This window comes from Episyrphus balteatus, chromosome 1, assembly GCF_945859705.1.
Source record: "Episyrphus balteatus chromosome 1, idEpiBalt1.1, whole genome shotgun sequence".
Taxonomy (NCBI): domain Eukaryota; kingdom Metazoa; phylum Arthropoda; class Insecta; order Diptera; family Syrphidae; genus Episyrphus; species Episyrphus balteatus.
In genome coordinates this window covers 77,383,998-77,396,563 of record NC_079134.1, presented here as the reverse complement: position 1 = coordinate 77,396,563, position 12,566 = coordinate 77,383,998, and the positions used below count along the sequence as shown (strand labels likewise).

The 12,566-nt window shown below is 32.2% G+C and overlaps 2 protein-coding genes across 4 annotated transcripts in view; one reads left to right on the top strand and one right to left on the bottom strand.

The window, feature by feature from the left end:
* The window catches only part of LOC129905215 (uncharacterized), a 174,278-nt gene that overhangs the window by 122,464 nt on the left and 39,248 nt on the right, over positions 1-12,566 (bottom strand). The window lies entirely within an intron of this gene.
* Positions 5,996-7,075, top strand: LOC129906964 (uncharacterized). The gene has a single exon (XM_055982963.1). It carries the CDS (start codon positions 5,996-5,998, stop codon positions 7,073-7,075), a length of 1,080 nt encoding a protein of 359 aa, XP_055838938.1.

Sequence of the window (12,566 nt, the reverse complement as noted above, 5' to 3'; positions counted from 1 at the left end):
TTTGTAATTGTGTGTGTGATGAGACAAAAATGGCTCATTTCCTTGAAAAAAAAAATAGTGATAACAGGCGTAGGGAAAAATTTGGATGAACTGAAAAAAAAAAAAATTCGCAGTACCTACCTAGTTAATATTTTTTTTTTAACTTCTAAGGGGGCTATTATTTTATTTATATTTTGATTTCATGGTATATTTTGATTTCGAGCATAAGGGGTATTCATGAAACTCCTACCATACTCTCCCATACAAAACTATCTCAAAAGTCTATATTTCAGTCAAGTTGTGCGCAGATTCTGTTAGAAAACCACACATTCGTTTCCAACTATACATTTTTTAACGGAGAAAAAAAATGAAGAAATAATAATAATTTTTTGTTTTTTAAAAACTTTTTTAATTTACATATGAAGAATGATAAGCGTTCGTTGATAAGTTTTACTTTTGGTATATTTTTCATTATGCTTCTCATCGGTTTTTTTTCAGCTTAATTGACACACAACCTTAGTTTGATTTTATAATTGTAAAATAAAAATATCCCATCAGCACAGAAAAAAAAAGGATTTTTTTTATCTGGTACAGCTTTTTTTATTGATGGAGAACACTGGCTGAAAAAATCCGTTATTCGGTTTTCAATTTCATTTTGGAAAAAGTAAAGAATTAACGAGATTAATGGAAGAAATATATCTGGTGGAATATAATATAATAGAAAATATATTTCATAATGGTTGATTTTGTTAATAACAAAAGAATTTGAAAAAAAAAACACTTTTCGCATTTTTCACTTTTCAAACAAAATTTTAACCTTCCGATAACAACACATATAATATGGGTGGTAGGATTACAGTTTAAAGAAATACTTTTAATTAAGCATGTATCCAACTGTTGAACATGTTAAGGCTCAGATTAAAAAAAAAAAATTGGAAACATTTCGCAAATAAATATTGAAATTAGGGCATTTATTGTTACAAGTTAAAATTCCCGTTACCTCTTAAACAAATCAATTTAGAACTAATTTGTTTGCGTCAAATTATGTCTTAGGTAATAAAGAAACACAAGAGTACGAGTACTGAGTAGAATCAGCCATGAATCTGTACAAAACAAAAAATTACACAAAAAAAAAGACAATTTTTTTTTTGCGTAGTTTACTTTGAATCTCAGATTGAACCATAATATCATGGAGCTGGAAATGAAATCTCTAGAGAAGAATTCCTCACCAGAAAGCAACGGTTCCCAGGAGACTTAGGAAACACAATTTTGGGACTTATTCAGCAAGAAAAGCACTAGTTAACCTCTTGAAAGCATGTTGAAAACTATGAAATTCGCAAAAAAGCACGTTGGTAAGCCTCCTTCTTTCTGGAACAAAGTTTACTAGACAGCTTCCGAACAAAATTCACTTTTGGTGATGTATGGAGTGCAAAAGAACTTACATCGGTCCATTAAATCTTGTTCCGGAAAGAAGGAGGCTTACCAAAGTTGCTTTTTTGCGAATTTCAAATAAAAATGAGAAATAACAGTGTTTTAAATTTTTTTACTCTTTTTTCATAATGCCTACTCTTTAGAACTAAGTAACAACAAGAATTTATTTACCAAATAAATTGAGCTAGGGTTACTATAACAAACTCTATTTAATCCCAAAGTCCAAACGCGAAGCGGAAAAAATATGCCCACGGGAGAATCAATTTTGACGTTTTGCTGACGTTTTACTTGCACGTCTTATCTCTTCTATAAGCCTAAATCGGCACTGTCAAAAGTTGTCAAAATGGGACGCAGAAAGCATTGTTCCAAAAATTCATGAAATTGAATAAAACAAACTTTACTAAGAGGAAAAAACTTACCAGTACATCCGAGATATCGTAGAATATCCCGTTAAAATGCTGCGCAATACATCAACATCCAAAAAAGTAACATTAGTTCGAAGCATGTAATCTAAAAAGAATCAGGACTTAGCGAACTGATTGATAAATTAGCTTATTGGCAAAGTGTCATCTTTTAATAGGCTCCAATAAACAAAAAATTCACTACAAAATTTCTGTTAGCGCTATGGTATTAACAGAACCTGTGCTTTAAACTAAACTACTAGCCTAGAGCCTGCTAAAAGCACCATCACTGACGAAAAAGCATGTAGGAAAAAAAATTAGTTCGTAAACGATTGGCCTAAGATGCAAGTATCGGTAAGTGTCATTTTAAACAAAATGAGTAAATATTATAATTGATGTCTAGCAAGAGAATAAAATCTTTGAATTTTTTAAATCGGTTCATTAATGCCTGAGATATGACCAATTGTTTATAATACAAGGTAAAAAAAGAGAGAGTGCCTTCCCTTAATCCGGCCCTGCTTAATGCTGACGTCTCTGAAAAAAGTTATACCTCTTTTTCATCTGTCAACCCTTATTATTGTAACAGTTGTTAACTTACTACCGAAAAACCTTTAAAAGCTATGGTCATATTCATTATCATTAAGAATAAAAGCAATTCAATAAAAAAATATGATTATTATTATGAAAGTTTTTGCATTGTTTAAAGAAAAACTTACTTAATGATTTTCGTATAAAGATTTAATTGTATTTCTTTTTTGAAATCACTGAAGGAGCAATAAAGAAGTTAATTTACTGCCATTTTGCTTTCAAATAAACTTTACCCCTTAAATAATAATTACACAGCCACACAAAAAAATATAAAAGTTCTGACCTGGGTTTGCGACCAGGTTTTTCTCATAGTTTTGGGGTCGCTGAAATCGAATCCGAAGTCCGTTTTGCCCCATCACGTCAGGTTTTCGAGATAACCTCAAAAAATGTCACGAAAACAAAAATTTTTTTTCTCTGATCTGGATGTGCGAATATGTTAATCATATAGTTTTTGGATCGCTGAATCCAGATTCGAAGTCAATTTTGCCCTATCACGTCAGGTTTCTGAGATATCATCAAAAAAATGTCAAAACCAACAAAACAAAATTTCTTATCTGGAGTTGCGACTAGGTTTTTCATATAGTTTTTGAGTTGCTAAAACCGAATCCGAAGTCTATTTTGCCATATCACGTCAGGTTTTTGAGATATCCTTAAAAAAATGTCAGATAAGAACTTTTTTTTTAGTTTAGACATTTTTTGAGGATATTTCAAAAACCTGACGTGATACGGCAAAATAGACTTCGGATTCGGTTTAAGCAACCCAAAAACTATATGAAAAATCTAGTCGCAACTCCAGATAAGAAATTTTGTGTTTTTGCTTTTGACATTTTTTGAGGATATCTCAGAAACCTGACGTGATAGGGCAAAATTGACTTCGATTCTGGATTCAGCGATCCAAAAACTATATGATTAACATATTAGCACATCCAGATCAGAGAAAAAAAATTTTTGTTTTCGTGACATTTTTTGATGTTATCTCGAAAACCTGACGTAATGGAGCAAAACGGACTTCGGATTCGATTTCAGCGACCCCAAAACTATAAGAAAAACCTGGTCGCAACCCCAGGTCAGAACTTTTATAATTTTTTGTGTGGCTGTGTTATTTGTATGCTGGATTTGATCGTTTTTTTAGGAGTGACCAAGTCCACTTTCATAATTAAGAAAACATATGTATGTATCTATTAAAAATGATATTTTTTGATAAAGGTTGAAACTTAGGATATGCACTAAAAATTATCCTTGTAAAATCTTGGAATAAGTGCTAATAAACAAATTTTTTGGTTTCTATCTTTGTTTGGATATTTTCTAACATATATCAACAATCTAAAAAAATCTCATGCCCGCAAGTCCTAATTTTTCAGGTTAAGGTACAGATTTTAAATATTTAATAAGAAAACTTTAGATTTTTATATGTATACTAACATAAGCCAAATGATTTAAAGGTATTAAAGGTAACATTTATTCCAAAAAAACCAACAAACAAGTCAATGAGACCGTCTCTGAAAAGTAATGCACCTTATTCATGCTGATCTGACACAAAAATCTGAGTCTTGTTTTTTTTTCAATTTTTTTTAAATCTACACCTAATCTTTAAACGAAGAAAATTAGGACTTGTGGACATGAGATTTTCTTTAGATTTTTGATTTAAAATACCCAAACAAAGATAGAAAACAAAAATTAGCATATTAGCATTTATTCCAAGATTTTACGAGGATGTTTTTAGTGAATACCAACACCACCAGCAGCGTAATTTTCATTTGAATTTAAATAAAATTTATAACCGGATATCTCATAAATATGTTGTTCATAAATCCAAATTTCTGATACTACAACAATATCCGGAATAGAGAAAAAAGAATGTGTGTTCAACGAAGCTTTTCTGGACAGTTCCGGACAGAAAAGAACAGTTTTGAATTGCTCATTGATGTTTTTCTGTTCTCAACTGTTCTAGTTTGCGGTTCATTTAAGATGTCTAGAACAGTTTAGAACACGTTAGAACAGATTCGTGAGAACTGTAAAAAGCAAAACTGTCATTTAAAAAAAAAAAAAATTAGTAATTTTTTCACGGAAAAAAACACAAAAAAAAGGAAATATAAACGAAAGATTCGCTCGAATTTTTTATTTTCACACCTCAAAATTGATTCTCCCGTGGGCAAATTTTTTTTCCGCTTCGCGTTTCGACTTTGACATTGAATTGCTCGAATTTTTCACTTTGGGTTTGAAAAATGCAATCAGTAAGACTAATTTAAATAATAATAACAATTAGTTACAAAATGTTATTATGATAAACACGTTCCAAGATTCCACATTTAATTTGTATGTCCTTTTTGAAAATCTATAAATTAAAAATTCCCGTGCAATTTTTTCTGATTCTTTTCAAAAACGTTTGCTTTAAAAATTCAAAAAGTGTGGGCAAATCGCATGAAACAAAAAAATACTATACAAAATATATAAATATTAAATTATTCTTTTATTTATTTTTATTTTTCACAAGTATTACTTGTGAACATAAATTATATAAATTGATTAGCACTTTTTTTTATTTGCAACAATTTTGAACAAAATTAGACCAAAATAGTTTCGTTATTATCTATAGTATTTGTTGTTGTTTGCTTGCGATTTACTACACTTTTTGAAGATAAATTACACATGAATTAGTATACTTTTTGATATATTTTAAACTTGATTAAGATATAAACACATATTATCATTTTACAATCATAACATTGATACTCGTTCATATCAAATTAATTCGTAAAATAAATGTTTTTCGAGGTTTTTTTTCTTATGGCAACTACTTTGAACGTCATATCGAAAAAAAAAAACAATATCATTTTGAGTGTTCCGCTCTTAGTGGGAGATGGCGTGGAACATGGTATAAAAAGAGAAGGTATGATCATTAGAAAAAACTCAGTATCGAGAACTGTCAAAACTTATGGCTACTTAAGGTTTTGACAGCCCAGCCCATTGAAATTGTTGTTGTAAACAAATTTGTCTTGGAAATTGTTGTTGCTTTTGACTTTGCCAAATGCCAAACGTCAAAACCTTATTACCCCATTTTGTAAGATGGCGGCTCTAATGATCATACCTTGTCTTTTTAAACCATGGGCGTGGAAAGCAATTTCCCAATTCCCAATAGGGATAATAGGGTTGAAGGTGAAAGTCAATAAGATCATTTAATGATCTTGCACTTATTTAGTGCAATTTGTCTTAGTATTTATCTTTTTTATTATGAATTTCAGTCTCCTTCTAGCACTCGTTGCGTAAACATCTTTCTAGCTAGCGACTTTTCAATTTTAGTGCATTATCACCTTCCTCTAAACCGGTTATACAGCTTTTGTAAAATTTCTACCTTTCTCTTTTTCACCAGTGATTTCACCTATACTTATCTGAATAGTGTTTACCCCTCGCCTACCGAGCCCCTCCCAACGGGCTAAAATGCATGGGAACAGGTATAAGGGGTTATCTCCGGATGAACCCCTTTACTCACCCCCCACACCTCTCCACCAAATAAACGATTTAAACAATTACCTCCTTTTGAAGAATTCCCTCAACTCCCTACCCGCACCATAACTAAAAACCCTAAGTTTGTCTTAATGACCTCGAACGATGAAAAGAATCCTCTTTCAAGCATAAATGTTTTTGTACTGAAAAAATCTATAGATTCGATAAGTAAAGAATATGAAAGTATTTCTCAGCTTCGTGATGGAAGCATACTAATTCTCACTAAAAACAAAAGAATTGCTGATAAATTTAAGGCGGTTACTAAAATAACTGATAATTGCCCAGTTACAGTGAAATATCACGATCGTCTTAACTCCTGTAAAGGAATCGTGTTCGCTCCGATACTTATTAATGTGCCAGAAAAAGAAATTGTTGATGAAATGGCTACACAAGGAATTACAGCAGTATACAAGTTTACCAAAAATATTGAAGGTAAGCAGCGTCCCACGGGACTGATGCTTTTCACCTTTGATTTGTATAAACCACCTCCAACTGTCGAAATGGGCTTTTATAGAGAAAAGGTTAAGGAATACATCCCTAACCCGATGCGTTGTCGCAAATGTCAAATACTTGGTCATACAATTAAATGGTGCACCAGAGAAGAAGTTTGTGCTACTTGCAATCTCCAACCACATGATAATGCCCCTGAGAGCTGCACACGTGTTATGTGTGCAAACTGCCCCCAAACGGAAGAACCACATCCATCTTCATCCAATAAATGCCCCAAATACATTAAAAATAAAGACATTCTAACAATAAAGACAAGAAATAAATGCAGTATGGCTGAAGCCAGACTCTTATATTATAACCTCAAACCAAACCAAGAAAATTTCAACATAACCTCCTTCAATGAAAAAGCAAAAACAGGTAACATCTCTGCTTTAGATAATGCCATTTCACTTGAAAAGCGCAAAACAATCGTATCTACCTCTCACTCTAACGTACAATCCTCCTCTTCATCTTCTCTTAAAACTCATTCTTCCTCTTCTCTCCTTAGTACATCAAATTTGCCACCAAAATCATCAACGAATGTTCAAAATAACCTTTCTGATAAACACAGCACAAATAATTTAATCCACAAAACCTCTAATAACTATATCTCTAAACCCGCTTCAACCGTAAATAAAAACAACGAAAACACAAACTCAATTACTCTTAAAAATAACAACTAAACAGAAAAAATGAACGTCTCTGACTCTGATTCAGATGACGCTACTATATCATCACCTATTTCTTCAATTACCAAAACTCTATTGGAACAAAAAAAATATTTTCTTCCAACCCTCTAATAATAATCATGAAAATGAACCCAATTAAAAAACAACAACCCGCAAATGCTAACCCCGCTGACCGTGTGTCGAGATGCTCGGACCACGATGATGGTCCCAGGACCTCGACACGCGGTCAGCGGGGCCAAAATGTCAACATCAACATAATACCACTTACCACAATTTTAACACACAACAATACAATGGTAAATAATTCTCTTATACGCAAAAATCTTTTAAAAATCCTTCAATGGAATATTAACGGATATACTAACAACTTTGACGAGCTTAACATCCTTATAAAGGAACGTTCTCCTTGTTTTATATCCCTACAAGAAACTCACTGCGCTTTTGGCACTACGATGCAAATCGTTCCAAAAACGTATATAGGTTATTTCTTTAACTCCCCCAATAACACTACAAATAAACAAGGAATTGCTGTACTTATAAAAAACAACATATCTCATAAAAAAATTCAAATTAATTCTAATCTTCTGGTTATTGCTATTGAAGTGCAATGCGAAATAAAAATTACGATTGTTTCTATATATATTCTGCCTGATCAAAACTTCAACAAAAAAGATCTTACAGATATTTTGTCCCAAATAAATACTCCGGTACTTTTAGTCGGCGATGTAAACGCATGGAACGTCTTATGGGGGTCACCCAAAACTAACACCAGAGGCTCTATTATAGAAGACTTTATTCTTTGCTCTAACCTCTCAATCCTTAATGACTGAGCCCCTACGCATTTTTCAACGCATAACACGTTAACTCATATCGACATTAGTTGCTGTTCTAACTCCTTGCTTTCTAAAACATCTTGTTTTACCCTGGATGAACTTCACAGTAGTGACCATTTTCCACTACTCACGATTATAGATCTTGGAACACACAATACACAACACCTCCAAACTCCTAAATTCAAAACAGATCAAGCAAACTGGCCAAAATTCGGCTTTAATGTAACTGAATATCTTGCCAATAAGCCCATAACACTAGACCCAAACAAGGAAGCAGCAGTTCTCCAGAGTGCAATTAGGTACTCCGCGAATATGACAATCCCCCAATCTCAACCTAAGCTACAAAAACGCTCTGTACCTTGGTGGACATCAGAACTAACTAGACTTGGACTTATAAAAATCTCCGCTTGGAAAAAATTCAAAAAGAACTGCAATCAAGATAACCTAATAAGTTATAAAAAATCAAAGGCCGTTTTTCGAGATATCAAATATTTTAAGCAAACACAAATTTCTGGATCATTGCATTTATGCTGACGACCTTTATGTACTTAGCAAATGCAATGATTTAGATAAAACTAAACTACTTTTCACTAATCTATTAAATGAAATTCTAGAATGGTCTGATACATCTGGTGCCAGACTATCACTAGAAAAATGTAAAATTTTACACTTTTGTCGAAAACTATCTTGCCCAAAATTAATAACACTTAAAGTAAGAAAACTATTAACTCTGTTGACAAATTAAATATTTTAGGACTTACTTTTAATAAAAAATATTCTTGGAATGATCATGTTATAGAACTTAAAAAGAGCCTAGCTGACAGGTTAAATGTAGTTAGTTATTTAGCTTGTAAGAAAAGTAGTGAACATATCAATACTTTATGCAATGTAGTTCGAGCTCTTCTACTTAGTAAAATTGATTATGGTTTAAGCATACACGGCAGTTGTCCAAAGTCCACTCTCAAAATCATAAAACCGACCTATCATCACGCTGCCAGGAGGAGTATTAATGCTTTTCCTACCACTCCAATCAAGAACATACTGGCGGAAGCTGGCCTACCTACAATCGAAGAACAAATCACAACAACTAGAGGTAAATGTTTTGCTAAACTCTCCTTTTCTAGTTGGTCTGTTGCTGAACAGTACTTTAAAACCTCAATACGCCGAAGCACAACCAGGAGAATACCATCAGCAATCGAAAAAATCGTTGGCGTCGCAGTTGAACTGAACCTCCCACTTAGACATCACAAAAAGTACATACCCTCACATCCTCCATGGTTCATAAAGCTATCATCTTTTATCATGGATTTGACTTCAAATCAAAAAAGCAATACTGACACCAACATCTACCGTGCCCTTTATAACGACATCTCCACAAACTTCAAAGCTAAAGGATGGACACTTCTATTTACCGACGGCTCCAAAACATGTGAAAGCGTCTCTTTTGCTGTTGTTCGTGAGAACGGATCACTTGTAAGCACGGGCCTACTCTGCGAACAAGCGTCGATCTTCACAGCTGAAGCAGTGGCAATACTAGAAGCTGCTAAAAATGCATGTACAAATCATGGGAAATACATAATAGCAACTGATAGCATATCAGTTATAAACGCTGTGCTAAACATCAACTACAACGTCTCAATTGTAAATCAAATAAGGAATCTTCTTATTTGTTCACCAAAAAAATTGAAAATAATGTGGGTCCCCGGCCATTCTGATATAAATGGCAATGAATATGCCGACAAAGCGGCGGGTACAGCCCACAAAACACCAACATATCTCTTTAATTCATTAACCAGAAAAGATCTTACTAAAACTTTACAAAATACAAAAAAAAAAAAAAAGTAAGCATCTGGCAAACCTACACACACCACTACGTCAGCATCAACCCAGACTGCTCCCAACCTATTTACCCAACCAAAACATCCAAGACCTCGATTACTAACTTTGTAAGACTTCGATTAGGCCATACAGCTTCCACTCACCAACATCTACTCCGGAAAGAAAACCCTCCATACTGCCCAATATGCAACGCCGTCATCGACATAAATCACCTCCTTGGACTAGGACAATGCACACTGCCGCCATCGACTATTAACAACTTATTTAAAAACAACTCCATTATATCAATTTTAAAATCTCCATCTTTTGAAAATATCTCTATTATTAATGAATTTGTTAAATTAATAAAAAAAACTTTATAATTTAAATACATACCTATATAACTTTATGAATAACTTAACTAAGTATTATAATTTTCCATTATTTTTTCTCTAAAAATTATATTAAGCTTTTAAGTAAGAGCCGCTAGTCCCTGCAGCTTGTGCTCTTTATAGATATTAACTTTGTAATTTAAATTTGTAATTATTCTGTTAATAAATAATAACAATAATAATAATATTATGAATTTTTTAAATGAATTAAATTATGATTTGTCTAAGAGAAAACTTTTCTTGTTTAGTTTCTGCTGTCACAGGACAGCACAGTTTCGTATGAGACGTCAGAACAAGTTAGAACAGTCATTTAAACGTCAGTTGTCAACAAAATTTAAAAAAAACTGTAAACTGTGTGAATTTTTGGGTTTTCGTTTCTCGCTTAAATTTTCTTTTTTTTGTGTTTTTACCATGAAAAATATTATTAATTTTTTTTAAATTATAAGATGTAAAAACCACGAGGGCACACAACAAAGTCAAAACATAAACAAAATAAATTGCACGACTGGGGTCGCACGTACTTGCTCTTATGCTTAAAGTAACTATAATGTTAAAGCTTTTTATTCAAGAAATTTAAAATTTGATATTTTGAAGAAATTTCATAAGTAGTATAAAAAAATTAAATCTGTTTTTATAATTAATAAAACTCCGTTTTAAAATATCTTAAAAAAAAAAACAAATATGCCATTTTATTTCTCGTATAAAAAGGTATTTTTAGAAAAAAAATTTTGAAAATTGTAGGAGCCGTTTTTTAAAAAAATAGTTTTTTATATATAAAATTTTTTTAACATTTTTCAAAAAAAAAATTGGTATGCCATTTTGAAGAAATAATTAATTTACACATAAAAACTAAATTTCAAAATTTTTCATTGATCCGTTTTCAAAAAATTGATTTTTCAAAAAAAAATTTTGAAATATTTTTTAAAAAACCAAAAATGGGTTTTTTGAAAATTTTCTAAAATTTTAATATTATCTTTACTTACACACTTTTGTATAAAAATTTTCATTTAAATCGGGTTAATTTTGTACGAGATATTCAGAAACGAAAAAAACCGTTCTATGACAGGTACCGTTAATAACGCTACAAAAAATATTTTTTTTATTTAAAAAGTTGGCCCTTATGTGTAGTACTACACACAAAAATTTTAATCAAAATCGTTAGAGCCGTTTTTGAAAAAAATTACCTTTTCTATTTCCGTTATATGGCAGGTACCGTTAGTTTTGGTCATAAAAAAAAAACTTCAATTTCCCCTCTAGGGAATCACCAAAAACTGCTAACTACCAAGTTTGAAGAAAATCACTTCACTCGTTTAGGCTGCAGCTCCAGATAGAGACAGACGGACAGACAGACAGACAGACAGACAGACAGACAGACAGACAGACAGAATTGCCGGACCCACTTTTTTGGCATTCTCCATCATCGTAATGTCATGTAAAATTGTTATCTCGAGTTCGATTTTTTTTACGAATCCTAAACTTGCCCTATAGTACCTATATCGCAAGTAAAAATGTTCAATTTTATACAAGAAAATGATTATATCTAGCCTTTTTGATGAACCATTAAAAAGTTATAAAATTCCAACCTCAAAAACACAATCTTTGCCATGTTAATCATATGGGAAATAGAAATTTGCGATGCGGCGGTACTTATGTCGTTTTCTTTCACTCTATTAAGGAGTACTCTAAATTTTAACTAGAGTGAAAAAACATAATGAGAGTAATTTTTTTGTTTGTAATTGTGTGTGTGACAAGGCAAAAATGGATAATTTCCTTGAAAAAAATAGTGATAACAGGCCTAGGGAAAAATTTTATGAATTGAAAAAAAAAAAATTAAAATTGATAGCAGATGAAGCATAATAAGCGTTCGTTGATAAGTCTGCTTCTACACGAAGATGCAAGGCGCAGAAATTATGTTCGAATTTCCTTTAGATTTTCGTTGACAATTTGACAGCTATTTTCTTTGGTTTTATTTTGTTCTTGTTTTCGTATGACGACTTCTACAGGAAGACGTAGTCGCACAAGATGCACATAAGAGCAAGGGAGAGAGAGAAAGATCGATTTCTCCTTTGCTCTTATATGCATCTTGTGCGTCTACGTCTTCGTGTAGAAGCAGACTATGTATTTTAATTCCAAAAAAAAAAAAAAAACACCAAAATATACCAAAAAAAACAACTCCACTGGGGTCCATGTGCAACGAAAATTTAATAAATTAAAAACGTTACTATACACGCAAATAATACACAACCGATGAAGCAGACCGACGAAATAAAATAAAACAGAACAGCAAAAAAAAAAAAGAACAATATCAAAGAGAAACGTCAAAAAGAGTAACCAAATTTTTTACCGGAGACTCACGGTAAAAAATCTTCCTTCCCTTTTTTTCGAACTTTATTTCTCCCTTGCTCTTATGTGCGTCTCGCGCTTTGCGTCTTCGCGTAGAAG